Genomic DNA, 22,961 nt, shown 5'->3' with positions numbered 1-22,961 from the left:
CCATGGAGTTTGTTATCGCGGGGTTACAGTGTACTTGTTGTAGTAATGCTTCAGTAAATACTATAATACAATACTGTATTTATTAAAACGTACGACAAAGTTCCTGTACTGAACAATCATGCTTGTCTTTTCTTCTTTTTTATACCACAGAAATGTTAAATGAGGGGTTCTCAAACTTTTTGGACATTGTGATATACACTACCGTTCAAAAGTTTGGGGTCACCCAGACAATTTTGTGTTTTCCATGAAAAGTCACACTTTTATTTACCACCATAAGTTGTAAAATGAATAGAAAATATAGTCGAGACATTTTTCTGGCCATTTTGAGCATTTAATCGACCCCACAAATGTGATGCTCCAGAAACTCAATCTGCTCAAAGGAAGGTCAGTTTTATAGCTTCTCTAAAGAGCTCAACTGTTTTCAGCTGTGCTAACATGATTGTACAAGGGTTTTCTAATCATCCATTAGCCTTCTGAGGCAATGAGCAAACACATTGTACCATTAGAACACTGGAGTGAGAGTTGCTGGAAATGGGCCTCTATACACCTATGGAGATATTGCACCAAAAACCAGACATTTGCAGCTAGAATAGTCATTTACCACATTAGCAATGTATAGAGTGGATTTCTGATTAGTTTAAAGTGATCTTCATTGAAAAGAACAGTGCTTTTCTTTCAAAAATAAGCACATTTCAAAGTGACCCCAAACTTTTGAACGGTAGTGTATATATATTTTTTGCAACCCTGAGCTTCCTCATGATTTAAGATCACGCTTGTAAATTCATATTTATGGTGTGAGCGTCTTTCGCAACACCATCTGTAGATCAAGCGAACCCACACAGAAACCCCTGCTTTAGACGTTTAAATTAATTTTTCGGGGAAAAAAAATTAATCACATTTGTAAAATTTACTTACAGCTGTGGAAATCACAAAACTTTATCATGAAGATTATTACAGTATACACCAATCAGCCATAACATTAACACCACTGACAGGTGAAGAAGTGTACAGTATAACATTGATTATCTCATTACAATGGCACCTGTCAAGGGGTGGGATATTCGGCAGTGAGAAAGAGAACAGTCAGTTCTTGAAGTTGATGTGTTGGAAGCAGGAAAAATGGGCAAACGGCAAAAGGATCTGAGTGACTTCGACAAGGGTCAGATTGTGATGGCGAGATGGCTGGGGGTGAGCATCTCCAAAATGGCACATCTTTTGGGGTGTTCCCGCAAGACCTGCCGTGGTTAGTACCTACCAAAAGTGGTCCAAGGATCCAAAGGACAACCGGTGAACCAGCAACAGGGTCATGGATGTCAAAGGGTCATTGTTTCGCATGGGGCATGAAGGCTAGCCCATATGGTGCCAGCATTAACTTTTTCAGCATTTTGTGCTACGGTAGCTCTTCTGTGGGATTGGACCATATGGGCTAGCCTTCGTGCCACATACCAATCAACTATTATCTTATAATTATAAGAAACTGAGACCTCATGTGATCTGTTGGTGGAAATTCCAGGGATAAAAAGCTCTATAGTTCTAATAAACAACAACAACAACATTAATTTGTAACTCAATCACTGAATTGTATTATACAAGTACAGCGGTGCTTGAAAGTTTGTGAACCCTTTCGAATTGTCCACAGTATATTTCTGCCTAAATGTGACCATCATGAAAAGAGAACAGTCAGTTCTTGAAGTTGATGTGTTGGAAGCAGGAAAAATGGGCAAACGTAAGGATCTGAGTGACTTTGACAAGGGTCAAATTGTGATGGCGAGATGGCTGGGGATGAGCATCTCCAAAATGGCACATCTTTTGGGGTGTTCCCACAAGACCTGCAGTGGTTAGTACCTACCAAAAGTGGTCCAAGGATCCAAAGGACAACCGGTGAACCAGCAACAGGGTCATGGACGTCATTGTTTCGCATGGGGCATGAAGGCTAGCCCATATAGTGCCAGCATTAACTTTTTCAGCATTTTGTGCTACGGTAGCTCTTCTGTGGGATTGGACCATATCGTGCCACATACCAATCAACTACTATCTTATAGTTATAAGAAACTGAGACCTCATGTGATCTGTTGGTGAAAATTCCAGGGATAAAAAGCTCTATAGTTCTAATAAACAACAACAACAACAACAACAATATTAATTTGTAACTCAATCACTGAATTGTATTATACAAATACAGCGGTGCCCTGTGATGACCTGGCGACTTGTCCAGGGTGTACCCCGCCTTTCGCTCGTAGTCAGCTGGGATAGGCTCCAGCTTGCCTGCAACCCTGTAGAAGGATAAAGCGGCTACAGATAATGAGATGAGATGAGAAATACAGCGGTGCTTGAAAGTTTGTGAACCCTTTCGAATTGTCCACAGTATATTTCTGCCTAAATGTGACCATCATGAAAAGAAAACAGTCAGTTCTTGAAGTTGATGTGTTGGAAGCAGGAAAAATGGGCAAACGTAAGGATCTGAGTGACTTTGACAAGGGTCAAATTGTGATGGCGAGATGGCTGGGGATGAGCATCTCCAAAATGGCACATCTTTTGGGGTGTTCCCACAAGACCTGCAGTGGTTAGTACCTACCAAAAGTGGTCCAAGGATCCAAAGGACAACCGGTGAACCAGCAACAGGGTCATGGACGTCATTGTTTCGCATGGGGCGTGAAGGCTAGCCCATATAGTGCCAGCATTAACTTTTTCAGCATTTTGTGCTACGGTAGCTCTTCTGTGGGATTGGACCATATCGTGCCACATACCAATCAACTACTATCTTATAGTTATAAGAAACTGAGACCTCATGTGATCTGTTGGTGAAAATTCCAGGGATAAAAAGCTCTATAGTTCTAATAAACAACAACAACAACAATATTAATTTGTAACTTAATCACTGAATTGTATTATACAAATACAGCGGTGCTTGAAAGTTTGTGAACCCTTTCGAATTGTCCACAGTATATTTCTGCCTAAATGGGACCATCATGAAACTTTCTGTCAATAAAGAGAACCCAGTTCAACAAACAAGACAAAAATATTATACTTTGTCATTTATTTATTGAGGAAAATGATCCAATGCTATATATCAGTGAGTGGCAGAAGTATGTGACCCTTTTGTGCAGCTAAACATTTGCTGTAACTGTTGATCAGATCCTGTACATCAGCTTGGAGGAGTTGTGGTCCATTCCTCTGTACAGAGCAGCTTCAGCTCTGGGATGTTGGTATGTTTCGTCACATGAACTGCTCACGTGACTTTTCTATTGGATTAAGGTCAGGACTTTGACTTGGCCATTCCAAACCATTAACTTTATTCTTCTTTAACCATCTTTGGTAGAACCACTTGTGTGCTCAGGGTCGTTGTCTTACTTCATGACCCACTTTCTTTTGAGATTCGTTTCACAGACAGATGTCCTGATATTTTCCTTTAGAAACCATTGGAAGAATTCAGAATTCATTGTTCCGTCAATGATGCCAAGCTGTCCTGGCCCAGATGCAGCAAACCAGGCCAAAATCATGATACTGTACTACCACCACCATATTTCACAGATGGGATCAAGTTCTTATAAAGACAACGCTTCTCATTTAAACCAAAAAGCTCAATTTTGGTCTCATCCATCCACAGACTTTTTCCAATAACCTTCTGGCTTGTCCACGTGATCTTTATCAAATTGTAGGTGTGAGCAATGTTCTTCTTGAAGAGCAGCATCTTTCCCATTCCAGCCCTGCCACACACACCATTGTTGTTCAGTGTTCTCCTGATGGTGGACTCATGAACATTAACATTAGCCAACGTGAGAGAGGCCTTCAGTTTCTGAGAAGTTACCCTGGGGTCCTTTGAGAACTCGTAGACTATCACACACCTTGCTATTGGCTAATGAGACTAATTTTTTGTCCCATTTGTTGAGTTCTCTTTATCTACTTTTAGGACTTGTGTGAAAATCTAATGATGTTTCAAGTCATATTTATGAAGAAATCTAGAAAATTATAAAGGGGTCACAAACTTTCAAGCACCACTGTTAATCTGTACTGAGTGCTCTGTGAATTAATTTGACAGCTAACTCTTGTTTGTGGATAATTTTTTTAGTGGAGGATGTTCTGTTCAGGGCGGCACGGTGGTGTAGTGGTTAGCGCTGTCGCCTCACAGCAAGAAGGTCCGGGTTCGAGCCCCGTGGCCGGCGAGGGCCTTTCTGTGCGGAGTTTGCATGTTCTCCCCGTGTCCGCGTGGGTTTCCTCCAGGTGCTCCGGTTTCCCCCACAGTCCAAAGACATGCAGGTTAGGTTAACTGGTGACTCTAAATTGACCGTAGGTGTGAATGTGAGTGTGAATGGTTGTCTGTGTCTATGTGTCAGCCCTGTGATGACCTGGCGACTTGTCCAGGGTGTACCCCGCCTTTCGCCCGTAGTCAGCTGGGATAGGCTCCAGCTTGCCTGCGACCCTGTAGAACAGGATAAAGCGGCTACAGATAATGAGAGGAGATGTTCATTTGTTATTTGGCGAAAACACACACTGAACAGTTGTGCTGTTTTTGTGGTTATAAATTGTTGCTGTTCGTTGTAGCCCATTTGCATGAAATTAAACTGCAGTGTTGTTTGAGTCCTACACCCAGTGTGCCCCTCCCCTATGCCTCCAGAACATGACTCACTATTGCGACCTACATGGTGTAGCAGGAGAAGATCACTGCAGATGAGGAACCGATTCATGATTCTTGAGAGAATTTTTCTACATTAATAAACTTGATTTGATGCTCAGTTTTCCAGTGTTATGTTCAACTTAAATGACTAGATGCTAATCTGTGCTTGTGTGATTAATGTATAGTGGATGTGTGATTGATGTATACGGATGTGTGTTTGATGTATACGGATGTGTGATTGATGTATAGCGGATGTGTGATTGATGTATAGCGGATGTGTGATTGATTGATTGATTGATTGATTGATTGATTGATTTTATTTGACATTCTCAGTTCTTGTATAAAAAATAAATACATGATTTTAGTTTCAAATAAACCACACCACATACTTAAACTAAAAACAGAGAGTCAGGATAACACAATAAAGCTCGAAAGCTTATTTCCATTGTGGTCCTTTGATGTTGGATGGCAGCAGATGTAAAAATGACAAGAGTGGCGCTGTGACATTACTAAAATTGTAAAACAGTATACACATCAGATTAACATTGTATACATACTATATAAGTGCAAGCCCTACACTATCTGATCTCTAAGCCATGTTTTCACAGCACGTTTAAACCCATCCAAACTAATGATTACCTGATAACTTATTCCACAGACTAGTTGCAACATATAAAAAGGAATCCTTCCCTATTTTAGTTTGCACTCTTGGAGGAACAAACTCTGTGGAACACCCCCTAGTGAAGTAACTATGAACAGCCCTCACTCGACTAAAAAAATTATTTAAATATTTAGGGACATTTCCATTTACAATCTTATATACCATGCTCAATTCAATTTGAGAGACTCTGTCCTCTACCCTCAACCATCCCAGCCTCTTAAAATGATGAGGATCAAGGTGAGTTCTTGGGGGCAGATCCAAAAGGGTCCTTACTAATTTATTTTGTGAGGTCTGGAGCTTGTTCTTGAAATACATAGTAAGGCCATTATACCAAGAGCAACAGGCATAATCATAGTAGGGCTGAATTATAGCGCCTGCTAAGGTCAACATAGCCTTCTTATCCAGATACATGGAAATTCTGGCCAGAAAACGTACTCGTTGGTTTACTTTAGTAATTACTTTCTGGGCTTGACCCGCTCCAGACAACTGACTGTCCAGTACACACCCAAGATAACTGACTGAGTCCTTAGCATTAAGTGCAGTGTCACCAACTAATACTTCAAAGCCTTGATTATACTTGATGTATAATGGATGATGTGATTGATGTATAGTGGACGATGTGATTCATTTATACGGATGTGTGATTGATGTATAGCAGATGTGTGATTGATTGATGTATAGTGGATGTGTGATTGATGTATATTGGATGTGTGATTGATTTATACGGATATGTGATTGATGTATACGGATGTGTGATTGATGTATAGCGGATGTGTGATTGACGTATAACATATGTGTGTTTGATGTATAGAATATGTGTGATTGATGTATACGGATGTGTGATTGATGTATAGTGGATGTGTGATGGATGGGTAGCAGATATGTGATTGATGTATAGCGGATGTGTGATTGATGTATGGCAGATGTATGAGTGATGTATAGCAGATGATGTGATTGATGTATACGGATGTGTGATTCAGTACGTTTACATGCACATCCAAATCGAGCTGCTGTCGGTAATCGAGCTAAGGGTCCCAGCAGGGTGCCAGAGAAATCCAATCCTACATGCACACAAGGAAATCGAGCTATTGTGTGAGGTACATTGTGCACCCGAGCCACAGGTGGCGCTACACGCCCCATCGTGTTGGTACACTTCCGGTTGTCGTCATGAAGAAGAGCTATTCAAGAGTGTAAACAAAGTTATCAGTTCCGTGTTCTCCATTGCACGTTTTTCTCCCGTCCATGAATTTTAATATATTCAACTCCTTAAGCTGAATGAGCATGAACTCTGTCTCCTCATTGCTCCAGAAGTGCACGTTTCTGCTCGCCATTTTCTCTTCTTCGTTTGTTCCTCCTGACCTCTTCTGCTGCTCGCTACTACTGTTGTCATGCCGACCGAGGCTGCCGTGTTTCCCGCTTGTGGTCTCGTCACTCCCAGAAGGGGCAGTGCTGAAGTAAGTTGCTCGACTACGTAGCTCGATAGGGTTTACATGCACTAAGTAGCTCGGCAAAAATCGCATAATCTAGGTCGTGTAGCTCGATTATGAGAAATCAAGTTCGGTTCAATTTCAGCCGAGCTAAGGTGTTTCCATGCCATTTAGAGCTTCGATTTCAGTCGAGCAACGGCAGAAATTCGATTTTCTCTATGTGCATGTAAACGCACTCATTGATGTATAGCAGATATGTGACTGATGCATAGCAGATGTGTGATTGATGTATAGCAGATGTGTGATTGATGTATAGTGGATGTATAATTGATGTATAGCGAATGTGTGATTGATGTATATGTGTGATTGATGTATAGCAGATGTATGATTGATGTATAGCGGATATGTGTTTGATGTATAGCGGATATGTGTTTGATGTACGGAGGTGGACAGTAACGAAGTACATTTACTTGAGTTCTGTACTTAAGTACACTTTTTGAGTATCTGTACTTTACTTGAGTATTCATTTTTTTAAACTTATGACTTTAACTTCACTCCATTTGAAAGACAAATATCGTTCTTTTCACTCCACTACATTTCCATCAAGGTCCTCGTTACTCGTTACTATGAAGCAGCTTTGAAAGTGGATGTTTTTTTCTTTTCTTTTCTAAAATGTGATTGGGGTTTTTCCCGCAGGTGACACTGAGAGCCGATCAGTAATCACTAAGGTCACGTCACATCCATAGACTGGATAAAATCAAGCTGAGTGATTTCTCCGCAGCGTTATTTAACACGATCAGTTGATGGCAGAACGGAAGGAGGCGGTTCTTCTGGAGAATGCACGCACCCATGGGTATAGCTAGAACCCATGTTTCAGGTTTCTGAAAGGAATAAAGAGTCATTTTGTTTTAAATGTTTGCCTAAAACAGAACCACATCACAGCCTACAAAAACTCACTGTCCGACCTGTGGAAGCATGTTTTTAAAAGCAGGTACTTCAGTATTTGAGTAAACATTTGACTGGACAACTTTCACTCGTATTGGAGTAACATTAAACCAGTGGGATCTGTACTTTGACTTACGTAATGAAGTCGGGTTCTTTGTCCACCTCTGTTGATGTATAACGGATGGTGTGATTGATGTGGCAAAATAATACTGAAGTGTTGTACTTGTGTCAGTGGGCATGTCACTGACCTCTAGTGTTAATTAGTGAAACCTGCACACTGGAGGATCTTCAGGGTTTTAGTTTTCAGTCATTTGGAATTGAACATAACCATTTTCAATGCTCTTAAACATAAAAACAGGTTCTCTTCATGATCCTGTGTTTGTTTGGCTTGAATGTAAAGTTTGCACGAACTGGAAAAGAAATATGGGGAAAAAATAATTATTATTGTTATTATAAGTATTTACACACTGCTGCCTCCTTCTTGTCTGATATGAACCTGTTTCCTGAGACTGAACGTATCCATGTGAACTGAGATGGAGGGAAACAACAACAACAACAACAACAACCACCAAAAAGAAGCGTGAGAAAAGTGTTTGGCCTGTGCCGGCATGTTCTGCATTTTTTAATCAGAAAGGAAGCAGGAAATGATGTCACTAGGTCACAAACAGGATGCTGTGATTATAACACAATGAGAATGCCTGGCCATGTGATGGAGACCCTGAGGCCAAAGAGCGGGGCACACACACACACACACACTGTGTAACAAGTTGCAGGTCGAAAGCTTTACCACATGACTAATTGCTGCGATAACGAGTGTTATGTGCCGGAAGCGTTTTGCTAACCTTGTTGCTTTTCGAACATCCTTTTCATCCGGATGATGCTGAGTGTGTTTATCCATGTGTGTGTGTGTGTGTGTGTGTGTGTGAGACTTGCTTACTGCTGATGGCGTAAACAATAACTAATAAATAACTAATCCCCGAGTCCTGTACTTTACATCCTTGACCTTCTGCTCAGTGAACCTCGACACCAGACTGGATGGTGAATTATTTCCAGCCCGAGACGAGGAAAAAACACCACCCCAGACCTGCGTTCAGGTGTCTGTCACGGCTTTGACACGGGACCTAAACAAGTAACACGTGTACACATCTTTGTCCGTCCTGTCGAGTCTGGGCTCGCGCTCCTAATGGAGGACGTAAATTCCCTCCCAGCTCCGGCCTGTCTCACAGATGACCTTTGCTCCGTTAAGTGGAGACCCAGGTCACCCTGCGCCACCCATATGGAAAAAGCGACAATAAATAATCCCGGGTTCAAGCTCCAGATTGCTCAATTAAACTTTTTTTTTTTCCTAAAGCCCGTAGCTATTTTGTTTTTTGTTCTCGGTGCCAGCTTTGCCCTGAAGCCCATCTGTGCGGGACATGGCTCAGCCGCCAGCTTTTGTTACAGGTTACGGGAAACAGGAGGGGGAGCGGGAGCACTGTTTCTCCTTTTTACCCCCACACACACACACACCAATCCATGAAGACGAGGCCAAGATTGTTGGCGCTGAAACCCGCGCGCGTGTGTGTGTGAGAGAGCTTTATAGCCGCAGCACTCGCTACGTGGAGCTGGGTGAGAGGGGTGGCATATGCCGCTGTTTTTATGGCGGAGCAGGGTTGCACCCCGGGGGCATCTGTTTCACTCCCACACTTCGCCAGCTCGAGGGGCCTGTAGCCGAGGCAACGGATTTAAATTTCAAGCCAATTTACAAGTGAGGGGGTGACGACAGGGTGAGAGGGACTTTTCTTTCTTTCTTTCAGAGATGTGAAGAGAAATTAAAATATTTATCTAATTCAACATCAAAAACCAGCCATGATTATTATTTTTTTTTTTATTCTTCAGTTTGTTTGTTTGTTTGTTTGTTTGGTGTTTTTTTTATAAATATGCATTATATACAAAAAATAATAGTATAAAACATATAAAGAGCAGTGTGTTGTAATTAAATTAACTCTGCAAATAATCATTTTTCTTTTAAAAATTACATTATTGGTCTAAATTTATAGGCAGTCAGTGGTTGGTGTGCAGTCTTTTGTCTTTTATTTTCTCACTCTTTTCTCCGATTCCGATCCCTGCTGTTTCTTGATTGCATCCATTCCTGGTTTTCCGTCAATCCAACGAAACAAAGCTGAGCGTCCCGTTCGTTCTGTTCCTTTTAAGGCTTTTTTGTGAAATTTGGGCTGCATACAATCTCGGAGAACAAAACAGTCTTGATATGATTTGTACTTTTTTTTTTTGTACAGACATTCATTTCCTCATGATTGGAATGGGAGAGGCTGTGATTGTTCCTCCATCTCTCCCAAACCGTGGTTCCTTTTCTTTTCTTTTCCGTTTTTGCATAGTGGGCAATGATGCTGGCGTGAAGGTTTGGACGTCCCTGGCACCTTCAGAGTGATTAGTTGGCAGATGACGTGTCTGTGATTGCCACATGATCGAGAGAGAGAGAGAGAGAGAGAGAACGCTCCCTCCCTCCCTCCCTCCCTCGATGTGAGGAGGGGGGACGTCTCTCTGCTCTGTGCCAAACACTTTATTCCCCCTCTGGTCCTCCTGCAGTGCAGTCAGTGTAAGTCCTGCTTTTTTTTCTTCCTTACGAGCTTGAGAGGGAAAAACCATAAAACCATGAGACCACACCTCAGGGGTCAAAGAAAAAAAAAAAGAAAGGAAAAGAAAAGAAAAGGTCCAGGACTGTACACGTCTGTACACGCAAAGCAAGCTTCATCTATTGCGTCCTCAAGTTTCTCAGAGCAGCAGTGGACATCACAAAAAATCATCTCCAGTCTTTCAGTTCTTTTTTTTTTTTGTAAACAATCCAGAAAATTCTGCTTTGATTGTGTTTTCTTTCTCCTCGCACCTCCCGTGTTCCTGTTTCATCCTCCCGTCATGTTGTTTATACCTGAAAAAAAAACTTGACAATTACAATCACATTCCAATACTTTTGCACATATTAAGGAAATTAAGGGATCCCCCCCCGCATCTTTCCGTCTCACCTCGGTTGCTATGACGCATTCACTTCTCTCCTCCGCTATTACAAACACAGACTGGTACATGGAGTCTCTCGGGGAGCATATCGTTGATATCCTACACTCGGGCTTTTCACTGCGCACAAAAATCACACACTCGGTGTTAGCGTGAAGGAAAAGCAGCCCGGCTTATAGTCACGGTGAAAGACGAGGGGTCAGATTAATCAGGCGCTCTTTTTAAGACATGCTGCAAGTTAGATTTAATTCCGTTTGAATTGAATTCTCAAAGTGTCCCTTGGACTCACCTGTACATTCTACTCAACGGCATTTTGTCTTCTAAACACTTTTCGTACTTGTGACTTTTATCCTCTTGCGTCTGGCTTTCCTTAAACTCTTTCGACGAGTTGTAGTCCAAATGGTAGTTCTTGAGGATGTAATTGGACTTCTCCTGGCTGCAGTCCACCTCCAGGTCCACCTTCTTGTTCGTGTTCTTGAGCTGTGACGTCGGGATCAGATTGTCCCTCTGCGTATCCGATTGATTGTTCATGGCGTCGTGAGTCCTTTCGGCAGCCGCTTGCCTGTGGATGTGGCGCAGTGCGATTGCCACCATACACACGAGCATGAGCAGAGCCACTAAACCTACGCCGAGGGACACGGCGGCCCACTGGAAGTCGTTCTGCGGTTCATGGGTCGTTTGCACGGGACGCTTGATGTTAACATAGTTGCAGCGTGGCCCTATATAGCCGCTGGGACACAGACAAACAGGAGGGCCGTCGGGGACGTTGGTGCACGATCCTCCGTTCAGGCAGAGATGCTGCGACGAGCAGGGGGCGCTGTGGAGCTCGCAGTTCTGCCCGGTGTACCCTGGCGCGCACGAGCAGGAGTAGCCGTTGATGCTGTTGTGACAGGTGCTGCCGTTAGCGCAGGGGTTCGAGGAGCAGTAGTTGATGTTGATCTCGCAGCGCTGGCCTGTAAATCCTGCTCGACAGCTGCACATACGGACGCCATTCAGGATCACACACACGCCACCTGTGGAGCACGGGGAGTTTAGTTACATGCAGGTAAACACACACACACATACGCACATCAGGTGGGGACGGGACGTACCATTAGCGCATGGTAGAGTTGTACATTTGTCCACCCTTTTCTCACAGTTGAGTCCGGTGTATCCTTTAGGACAGTCGCACAAATAGCTGCGTCCGTTGTCCCTCTCGTGGCACTTTCCGCCCTGAAAGCACGGCATGTCCGCGCAGGTCAGGAGGCTCTGCTCGCAGTGCGTGCCCTCGAAACCTGGCAGACACGTGCACGTGTAGCCGTTATCCAGCTCCTGAAAGATACATGACTTTAGCAGACTGCCCTATTAGCATGCTAAGCTTCTCGCTAAGACATCAGGAGCAGCAGCAGGACTCACCACACAGTGTCCTCGGTTCCTGCACGGGTTGCTGTCGCAGTGACGCACCTCCAGCTCGCAGTTGACCCCGGTGTAGCCCGGCCTGCACGTGCACGTGTAGCTGCCCTGCCCGGTGTTCATGCATGTGGCTCCATTCAGACACGGCTTGTGGTGGGTGCAGAAGTTCAGATCTAGTGTCAAATGTGAATGATAGCACTTAAATCACGACCTAGAGTCAACTCGCTAGTTACGAAACCATGCTTGTGCACAACTGGCTAATAAAACCCTTTAAACCTCCCAGTTTCTGTCAGCAAAAAAAAAAAAAAAAATTCTGTCTTGTATCCAAATGCAAGATCACAGCAATAAATATATCAGAAAAGAATCGAAGAATATACTCTTAGGAAAGCGTTCCTACTCCTAGAATAAGGGTTCTTTGAATAGTTCAGGGTTCTCAAATGTAAAAGAGACACAACCTGTTCCACATAGAACCTTAATCAAACCAGATCAGGTTGCTAAATCCATTATATCCATTAGGAAAAGATTCCTACTCTTCAAAAATGGGTTCTTCCACTTAGAAAGATGTTCCTGTTCTTCAGAAAAAAGGGTTCCTGTCCTTAGAATGAGGTTCTTTCTTTTAGAAAAGGGTTCCTGCTCTTAGAAAGAGGTTCCTATTCTTCAGAAAAAAAGGGTTCCTACTCTTCAGAAAGGGTTCTTGTTCTTAGAACGAGGTTCTTTCTTTTAGAAAATAATTCCTACATTGAGAAAGAGATTCCTATTCTTCAGGCAAAGGGGTTCATAGTCTTTGGAAAAAGTTCCTTTTCTTAGTATGAGGTTCTATCTTTTAGAAAAGAGTTCCTGCTCTTAGAAAGAGGTTCCTATTCTTCAGAAAAAAAAGGGGTTCCTACTCTTTGGAAAGGGTTCCTGTTCTTAGAACGAGGTTCTTTCTTTTAGAAAAGAATTCCTACTTTGAGAAAGAGATTCCTATTCTTCGGGCAAAGGGGTTCATAGTCTTTGGAAAAAGTTCCTTTTCTTAGTATGAGGTTCTTTCTTTTAGAAAAGAGTTCCTGCTCTTAGAAAGAGGTTCCTATTATTCAAAAAAAGGGTTCCTACTCTTTGGAAAGGGTTCCTGTTCTTAGAACGAGGTTCTTTCTTTTAGAAAAGAATTCCTACTTTGAGAAAGAGATTCCTATTCTTCAGGCAAAGGGGTTCATAGTCTTTGGAAAAAGTTCCTTTTCTTAGTATGAGGTTCTTTCTTTTAGAAAAGAGTTCCTGCTCTTAGAAAGAGGTTCCTATTCTTCAGAAAAAAAGGGGTTCCTACTCTTTGGAAAGGGTTCCTGTTCTTAGAACGAAGTTCTTTCTTTTAGAAAAGAGTTCCTACTTTGAGAGATTCCTATTCTTCGGGCAAAGGGGTTCATAGTCTTTGGAAAAGGTTCCTGTTCTTAGAATGAGGTTCTTTCTTTTGGATAAGAGTTCCTGCTCTTAGAAAAAGGTTCCTATTCTTCAGGAAAAGGGGTTCGTTGTCTTAGAAAAGGGGTTACTAAGAGTTTATATTTTTATGTAGGACATTGAAATGTTTTCCCAGATGGACAAGAACCTTTAAGGAAGCTAGATCTTCTTTTTTTTTTCCCCCTAAGAGGCAATATTGGGACTAATTGATCTTGTAATATTGGAATACTGAAATTCCTGGAATATTTTTTTTGTCTATTCTATACAAAACTGTCTAAAACTTTCAAAACCATTTCATACACACACACACACACACACACACACACACACACACACACACACACACAGAGCTATAATGAATTAAAGGTCCTTATGCAACTCCATAACACAAAAGGAACCCTGAAGGATCTGCATTTGCTTGTAGTTAAACTTGTACTCTATGCCATGGAAATAAAGCTGAATTTAATCTCATATGTACTGGGAATGTATCAGTGTGTTACACTGGGGAGTTTCCTTTCAGATAGGGTTCTGAGAAAAAAAACATTTTAACTCATTTTACTCTTGTGATGATTTTTTACTAGCGGTGATTTACATAAACAGCTCTGAGACTGTTTTTGGACTGACGTGATGTTCAGCCTCACCTTGATCACAGAAGAGTCCTCCCCAGCCTTCTTTACAGTGACACTCCCACGGCTTGTGGCATGTACCATGCTGACACACGGGATGTTTCCTACACTCGGTACAAAACGTTCCCTGCCAGCCCTCTCGGCACCTGCAACACATAAACACAGAACAGCTCATTAGAAGGAGAATCCTTTGTGTTCATGTACCGTATATCCAATTCTGGTCTATTAATTAGCACCAAAAAAAAAAAATTTTTTCTAGTTTGTGTACTTACATACACTCTCCAGGGTTGGAGCAGTTGCCGTTAGCTTCGCTGCAGCCTTTAAGGCAGATCGCTGTGAAAGGAAGTGGAAATGCTGATTAGTCACACAGGAACTCAAATATTCAACAAATAACTTCAATTTTCCATAATAAATAATGTGAATTACGAACAATCCTGATAATGTGGTAAGTATCAGTGGTTATTTAAGGCTTCTCACTCTGTTCCTCAGTCTCAAACATGGGTGTTGGTAAGGGGTGGCCAGTACCACCCTGGTGTGATCCATGGCCACCCCAGTAAGACTTTATTCTTATTTTTCTTATCATTAATGCCACGTGATTCTAAACTAGTAAGCGACCTGGTAAATCTCACTGTAACAGGCTACTTTGATTAATAACATAACACCCACGGGAATGTCTCTGGGAAATTCATGCTAATCATTATCCAATGGCGAGCATGGTCCACAAGCAAGTTTAGCAGAGAACTACTACCTGGCCCAACCAACCAACCAACCAACAAACCAACAAACAAACAAACAAACAGGTGAGCAAGCACTGATCAGACCTTTTCTTTATGCTCATGATAATTTTATTTGGTGTCAGAACACTGGATTTCTACCGTTAGCTAATGATATTGACTAGATAGCATTAGCATACTTCCTAAGATGGAGCCAAATGTTTTGTTAACTTTTTCTGGAAACAAAATGTACGTCTGATGGAGATCCTACTCCGGCCATACACAGACAGGGATACGGTAACATATAACATAACGTAACGTTTTCTTTGTTATAGTTGCGGTCGTGGATTAGCATTTTGTCCCACCCTAGATAATAACGTATTTTGACTTAATAACTTGTTAGTTTGACTTTTTTTTGTTCTTTTGCGTATTATTTGATTATTAGAGATGACACATACACCTGATTTTCACTGAAACAACATCTGGTTTGATTTATTTCAAATTTGAAACAACAATCTATGTCAAAATAACCAGATATTAAGTCAGTGTAATGATATTAAGTCCAAATAACGACATGATATCTTGGAATGAGTTATTAAGACAAAAATAACAACATGGCGCATTTGTTTTACAGCTCAGAGACACAAATTAAACATGAAGCATGTCTGTGTGGACGTTGTGAAATGTTAAAGCTCTCAGTTTGGACGCAGAACAAGTTATTATTGACTTCATGGAGAGTTTTTAAAGACAAAACGGCGCCTGTTTGTGCTGACGTAAAGAAGCAGCTCACGCGACGGCGCGCTGTAACCATGACAACGCTCTTCCGACGTACAACTCTCGGCTGACGGACTAGCCGAGCTTGCTGTGTAAATTTGATTAATTATTAGTAGTAATCGAGGAGGAATTTAAGAGGAAAAGAAAAAGATGGTACGAGGCTTCCGGTGTGACTTTTAGAGGTTGTGGGTGGAAATCCAGACAGAATCCGAGCTGCTAGTTTTAAAATTATTTATTTTACAACAACATTGGATTTCTGACAATCCAGCACTTCCGGATCACCTCAGAGCTAAACTAGTCACGCCCCTTTCTGGTTTCAGAGCACCTGATTGGACAGGACGTGAGAGGCGTGGATGCGCTCGCTGTTTGTAATTGGCGTCTGTGTTATATACACACTAAAGCGCTTTTTTTTCCCTTTCTTTCTTCATAAAGTGGGTTGAACTGCGGCTTTTTTAGACTGGAACAGATGCTCTGTCTCAATTAAAAAAAAAAAAAAGGACAGCTGCCGCTATTGTTGTTCTCAGGCCGCGCGAGCCGTAATTTTGCAGCTGCCACGCCGCAAAGCCACAATGAGAGCGCGCGCAACGGCGGCGCGTGGCGGATAATAACGCCACGATTAGGGCAGCGCGTGCTCGACTAGGATTAAATTACCAAGCACGCGCTCTTTCTCTCTCTCTCTCTCTCTCTCGCGGCGCCCACACACACACACACACAGCGCCCTAGTTTATCCCACTTCTCCAGTAATAAGCAAAGGTTTCCGCGCATGCGCACTGCTCCTTCCCCATCAACTCGTGCTTCTCCAAATATCCTAAACCCTCCACTCCGACTGTAATGTAGGTCACAGATATTCACAGCTTTCCCATCATCAAAAAAACCCATAAATTTAAAATCAAATTTATGGGAACATTCTGATTAAACTACACAAAAGAACGTAAATAAAAACAGAAAAAAAAGTTCTAGCCATGTTGCACAAATACATGCTTTTTATAACCTCATGTTCCAGAGGTATAATACACGTAATAATAAAAAAAACCCTTTCAAATCAGGGCTGAAGTGGTTAACGGTGGACATCATCGGATCTACACTGACTTCCAGTTTCATTCTGATGAAGTCGCAATAATAAATCAGGTGAAAACTTGTTTGATAAGTCTGTCATGTAATTACATGCTAGAGGAGGACAAAATGCTTGAGAGGCCCAAAACCAGAACCGAAACCAGATCCAAACTCGCAGCATTTGGCAAAGTGAAGCGCATGGGGCTCTCAGTGATGGCATTAACCGTAATGAGTGCTCCTCAAACTGCGAGAGAAAGCAGCTGGCTCGACATATTGGAAGTGTTTCCAGCAGAGTTGCCAGATTTTGGTTTTAAATCCACCCAGGCTTCTCAAAGTGCACTGTCCAAATCCTAAACTGTACCAGCCCTTATCAGCGGTACCCTTGGTACCCTTATATATACACCTTTACTCTAGAGCGAGGCCTATATCCGTGATCACGTTACGTAATAAAGGCACAAAAGATAAGTGAACAGTTCAACACCGTTTCTTTTTCCTGAAGGTCGTGATAATCACAAACCAATTATCAAAGCTGTTATATTTATTATTACATCCCGAGTTATAGTTATAAGTTTAATCTTGACCTCGTTAAAATGAAAACAAGCGGCCTTAAAAACATAAAAAGTCAACTTAACTCTAATGATGAATTTAATTTAAAATAAAGGCGGTCTTGTGAGCGGAAAGTTCATCCATAAAAAGTTTAAAAGGCCCCTGGATGCGGAAACAGTTTAAGAACCCGTGCATTTCACCAACCCATATTATTTAAAATAAAGATCATCTTACACCGTAAAAGATGTTTTTTGTTTCCTCAAATGATTTGAAAGTCGAAGGGTTCAGGGTGGACGAATTGCAAATGCCGACAAAGACTTGTGTTTTTTTCATTTAAAGCCATCTGGATCGAATAAAAGAACGTCTCAGCTACTACAGAACACCTCGATGAATTTCGTTCAGGTGCAGGACGATGGTCTGAAATGAGAACGACAGATCTCCAGGAGCACTAAAAGTACCTGGATGGATCACATCTGCATCTGAATTTCTTTGTAAAAGGAGGTTATGAGGTTGGCTGGTGAACACAGAGGCCCCACGTGCACCTGAGAAAGCACACTGGTGGTGGTGGTGGTGGTGGTGTTTTTTTTTTAAGAGCAAGGTGAAGCACTAAAGCAGACCCTGAGTCTCCTAAAGGCCAGTGCGTGGTGATCTCTGGTTGCTTACGTTCTTCGCAGTATTCCCCTTTCCAGCCGGGGAGACAGGATAACTGCCCGTCTGGCTTGCAGGTGTAGTGGCCAAAACGGTCGTCCCTGGGCGTGCATATTTTGGAACAACTGTCGCCGTAGTAATTTTCATTGCAGATGAACCGGTAAGAATACCTTAGCTCCGTCTGCTGATTGCTTTGGACATCCTGAGACCACTCAGCCCCTACTTCCAGCTGTCTTTGGATGGCAAAAGAACTAATCTGTAAGTCGGGGTTGTTTGGGTCTATGGAGGGGAACAAAAAGAACAAAAAACATTTAAGAACAAGAAGAAGAGCTCGTCACATGTACATTACAGCACAATGAAATTCTTTTTGTTTTTCCCCCACATATCCCAGCTTGTGAGGAAGTTGGGTTCGGAGCTCAGGGTCAGCCATGATGCAGTGATATTTCAAAAAAATTCAACAAAACACAACTGCAAATGTTCTGTGTTTCCACTGAGTGATGTTACTAAAGCTGGAGTTTCTCCTCTTGTGAAAACTCTTACAAAGCTCTCTCTCTCTTTCTCTATCTCTCTGTCTGTCTCTCTCTCTCCCACTCTGTCTCTCTCTCTATCTCTCTGTCTGTCTCTCTCTCTCCCACTCTGTCTCTCTGTCTCTCTCTCTCTTTCTCTATCTCTCTGTCTGTCTGTCTCTCTCTCTCCCACTCTGTCTCTCTCTCTCTTTCTCTATCTCTCTGTCTGTCTGTCTGTCTCTCTCCCACTCTGTCTCTGTCTCTCTCTCTCTATCTCTCTGTCTGTCTGTCTGTCTGTCTGTCTGTCTCTCTCTCTCTCTCTCTCTCCCACTCTCTCTCTCTGTCTCTCTCTCTCCCCCACTCTGTCTCTCTCTCTGTCTGTCTGTCTCCCTCTTCCACTCTGTCTGTCTATCTGTCTGTCTGTCTGTCTCTCTCTGTCTGTTTGTCTGTCTCTCTCTCCCCCTCTCTCTCCCCAGTCTGTCTGTCTGTCTGTCTCTCTCCCTCTCACTCACTCTGTCTGTCTCTCTCTCTCTCGCACGCTGTCTGTCTGCCTCCCTCTCCCTGTCTATCTCTCTCCCCCCTCTCTGTCTGTCTCTCTCTCCCCTCTATCTGTCTGTCTCTCTCTCTCCCCATCTGTCTGTCTCTCTCACTCACTCTCTCCTTCCCTGTCTGTCTGTCTCTCTCTCCCTCTCACTCTTTCTCCCCGTCTGTCTCTCTCTAACTCTCTTTTTCTCTCCCCGTCTGTCTTTCTCTCTCTCCCCCGCCTGCCTGTCTGTCTCTCTTTCCCCATCTGTCTGTTCCTCTCTCTCTCTCCTGTCTGTCTATCTCTCTGACTGTCTCACTCTCTCTCCCCATCTGTCTTTCTCTCTTCCCCCTGCCTGTCTGTCTGTCATCTGTCTGTTCCTCTCTCTCTGTCTCTCTCAGAAAGGAGAGAATAGCATTTTCATTTGCTCTTCATATCATGTCATGTGACTTAAATAAGAAAAATGTGTTTCTGTTTCAATTTTGTGAAATATTGCTTTATTGAATTATCTGAAAAAAACCCACCTCGTAAGCATAAAGACTTTTCACGATATTAGAGTTTTTTTTTTAACTCACATGTTTCCTATACCCATTTTCAATTTGCACATTAATAGAAACATGATGAAGGGCAGCTTGGTGGTGCTGGGGCTTGAACCCTTGACCTTCTGATTAGCAAGCAGAGCCCTAACCATTAAGCCATCACAACCCCGAAATCTATAGCTATAAAAACTACAGCTACTTTCACACACTCTCAGTGCTGGACTCTGCTTCGAGGTTTAATCCAATCCATAGAAATAATAAAAAAAAAAAAAATCCCCAACGAATTTCCTTTTTCCTTTAAGTCGAGCGAAAAACATTCCCATGCTATTATCCCGTTCCAAAGGGCGGGACACAGAAAGGTGTAAAATACAGGAAAGTGCAGTCGGATGGTTTTGGCAAGCGTCAAGTATTCTCACCAAAGCCCACTGCGCTTTCCCACGCCAAAAATAAACCAAAGGAAGTCCAATTGTGTTCGAGTATGAGAATGTGAAGGTGTTTTTGAAGCGAGAGGAAAACGCAGTTGCACGGCTGTACATGTGCGTAAAACAAAACAACAACAAAAAAAACAATCTTTATTATTATTATTATTATTATTATTATTATTATTACCACAGGAGAGATTTTGAATAATAATAATAATAATAATAATAATAATAATAAAATTGTATCTAGTATATATATATATATATATATATAGTGACCATAACCTCGAGGCTCATAACATCTTGTAGAAAATAAAAAACAACCAAACAACCAAACAACTAACAATGCTTTACTTAATTCACTCCAAGCGTTGGTGTGTATAATAGTGAGTGTCGCCCTCTAGTGGATAAAAGTGGAAGTACTTACCTACAGGTGTATCCTCTGAGGGTGAATACCAGGCCTCAATGATCAGAGAAAATGATCCCTAAGGAGAGAAAGTGTCATAAATACATCACATCTATAATTAGGCTACAGCTAAGAAGATGATTTATTCATAAAACTGATCATTTATGTAAATTAGCATGAAATGTCCATGAGGGGTACGAGTTCATGCAACAGCGCAGGTGTAAATTCTGCACATCAGCGTAGCGACTGCTGCTTTATTTTGTAATCCCAGCTTTAGTGGAAAGTTTTCTGACTGCCTCGTGCACTTTTTTTTCCCCTCCCTCTTACCGGCCATCTGAAGTTGAAGGGCAGGCGTATGAGTGTGCTCGGGGGTCCTGCTTCCATCTTGAACGAGTTGGAGCCCAGCATGGAGGTGACGTTCTTGCCGAAGATGCAGTCCCCTGGAGACAAGGACACCTGGTAGTTCTTCAGACAAACGCGGAAAAAAGTCCTGCAGTCTGGTCTGCATGAGGTTCCGCTCGCCAGCAGACCTTTGAAGTTCTTGAACTCGTGGAGCTTCAGCTCGAAAACACCAGATCCGTATATCTATAGATGGATACATACAGAAAGAGAGAAAAGCTGCATGTCGAGTGGTTTACCTGTGAAGGTGCATGTGGAGTATCTTTGAAAGCCTAAGCTCAAATATGCTCCTTAAAGGTGTGAACGTGCAACCCAAAGACGCTTCTTTTACTCCTGTGAGCGTAATGGAGCTCTGTATAGCACTAGTTTAACGTCAGGATAGTGTCTCGGTGTCTGACGAGACCACAGATCAAAAAATAGTTCCTTTCTTTTGTATCAGTTCAGAAAACGTGAAACATGCCGTCCATAGTTATGCTCCAGCTTTTCTCCAGATGATGCAGCAGGTAATCATGTGTTAATGAAGTGTTTCTTAGTAATAGACCAGATTGTTGCATCGCTCTTGGTTTATAAGCTTTCCATCACAAACAGTGAAACAAACAAGGAACACAATTTACAAGAAACAGTTAATCTTTTACAGCTGCTCCAACACACACACACATTTTATTTAACTTGGTCATGCCCGTGCAGATGTACTTCAGGACGTGTGTGTCCCCCCCCCCCAAAAAAAAGGGTGGTGTATTGGTTATCACTGTCACCTAACTGCAACAAGGTTCTGGGTTCGACCCTCGTCGCCAACAAGGGCCTGTCTGTGTGGGTTTCCTCCGGGTGCTCTGGTTTCCCCCACAGTTCATGCAGATTTGGTACAATGGGGCCACTGTAATTGGTGCAAGCTGTAGTGGTTTCCCCAGCCATAATATATATATTTATTTTGCTATGGCAAAAGCTAATTAAATAAAAAAAGTAGACATTTGAAAAAGAAAGATGCAGCTTTGTGTCTTCATGCACTGGATCTTTTTATCAAGCACTCATCATGTCTGAGCTGCTAAAATCCTAAACTCACATATTATTATTATTATTAGCCATGTTGTGGTTCTTCATCACTCTGCACTGCAACACTGTGAGATATAGACCTGATGATGGTGATGGTGATGATGAAGGTGCATTTACCTGCGTTAGGAGCGCGCTGTAGGATGCGATCAGAAAGGTGAACCAAGCTGCCATCCTTTATATTTTCCCAGAATGCTGTGGCGGGGCAGCTGGGTCACCCCCGGGGTAATTTCCTACCAAAAATAAAGCTCCTATTCCAAAGTGGAAGGAAGGCTTCAAGCTGTATATAAATAAAATAAATAAAGCACACAAAAGTAGGATGAAGAGGAGGAGGAGGAGGAGGAGAAGGGGGTATATTCCTTTGCGCGTCGCCGCTCTTCCGTGCGCAAAAGGCGCGTTCACATTTCCAGGTTATCCAAAAGGTGGAGCGTTGGATCCAGTCTCATTATCCGTCCCGTCCCTGCATGTCCACTATTCCACAGACCTCCCGTGCGTGTGTGTGTGTGTGTGTGTGTGTGTGTTGTTTTCTGCTCCTGTGCGCGTTAGACTGCTGTAATCACGCAGATGTTTGGACCCGAACGCGTCTCCTTAAGTCCTGAATGAAGTGGAAGTTCAGACGCACAGCAGAATTTATACAGGCTTCCAGTCCGCGCTGCTCATTACATAAACTGTCCATCATTAGACCCGCCCACTTTATTCAGCTCCCCCTCCTCCTCATCATCATCTGGCCACGCCCACTCGCTCCAACAACAATGATGTGCACATGTGGAACAAACAGCACACTGCTCTGCTAGAAGTGTGTTATACAGAATAATAATAATAATAATAATAATAATTAATAAATAATACAGGACGGCACGGTGGTGTAGTGGTTAGCGCTGTCGCCTCACAGCAAGAAGGTCCGGGTTCGAGTCCCGTGGCCGGCGAGGGCCTTTCTGTGCGGAGTTTGCATGTTGTCCGCGTGGGTTTCCTCTGGGTGCTCCGGTTTCCCCCACAGTCCAAAGACATGCAGGTTAGGTTAACTGGTGACTCTAAATTGAGCGTAGGTGTGAATGTGAGTGTGAATGGTTGTCTGTGTCTATGTGTCAGCCCTGTGATGACCTGGCGACTTGTCCAGGGTGAACCCCGCCTTTCACCCGTAGTCAGCTGGGATAGGCTCCAGCTTGCCTGCGACCCTGTAGAAGGATAAAGCGGCTAGAGATAATGAGATGAGATAAATAATACAACTCTACCATTTGTTCAAATCGCTCTTGCCTGGCCGGCTCGGAAATTTCGAATACTC

The 22,961-nt window shown here is 42.7% G+C and overlaps 1 protein-coding gene across 2 annotated transcripts; it reads right to left on the bottom strand.

The window, feature by feature from the left end:
* Positions 1–9,529: 9,529 nt before the first annotated feature.
* On the bottom strand, positions 9,530–22,274 carry dll4 (delta-like 4 (Drosophila)). 2 transcript variants are annotated; one of them, XM_060916308.1, is made up of 11 exons: positions 21,800–22,274; positions 20,561–20,818; positions 20,255–20,312; positions 17,853–18,116; positions 14,376–14,436; positions 14,119–14,249; positions 12,053–12,222; positions 11,749–11,968; positions 10,947–11,670; positions 10,669–10,777; positions 9,530–10,586 (listed from the first exon to the last, which is right to left on the bottom strand). In XM_060916308.1, the coding sequence occupies exons 1-11, from the start codon at positions 21,851–21,853 to the stop codon at positions 10,569–10,571; spliced, it is 2,067 nt and encodes a 688-aa protein (XP_060772291.1). In that variant the 5' UTR covers positions 21,854–22,274; the 3' UTR covers positions 9,530–10,568. The 2 variants fall into 2 exon arrangements, with proteins under 2 accessions (XP_060772291.1, XP_060772292.1); XM_060916309.1 differs by having other exon boundaries at positions 9,530–10,574.
* Between the last annotated feature and the right edge of the window lie 687 nt (positions 22,275–22,961).

This window comes from Neoarius graeffei, chromosome 3 (genome assembly GCF_027579695.1).
Source record: "Neoarius graeffei isolate fNeoGra1 chromosome 3, fNeoGra1.pri, whole genome shotgun sequence".
Lineage (NCBI taxonomy): Eukaryota > Metazoa > Chordata > Actinopteri > Siluriformes > Ariidae > Neoarius > Neoarius graeffei.
This window is presented reverse-complemented; position numbering and strand designations above follow the sequence as displayed.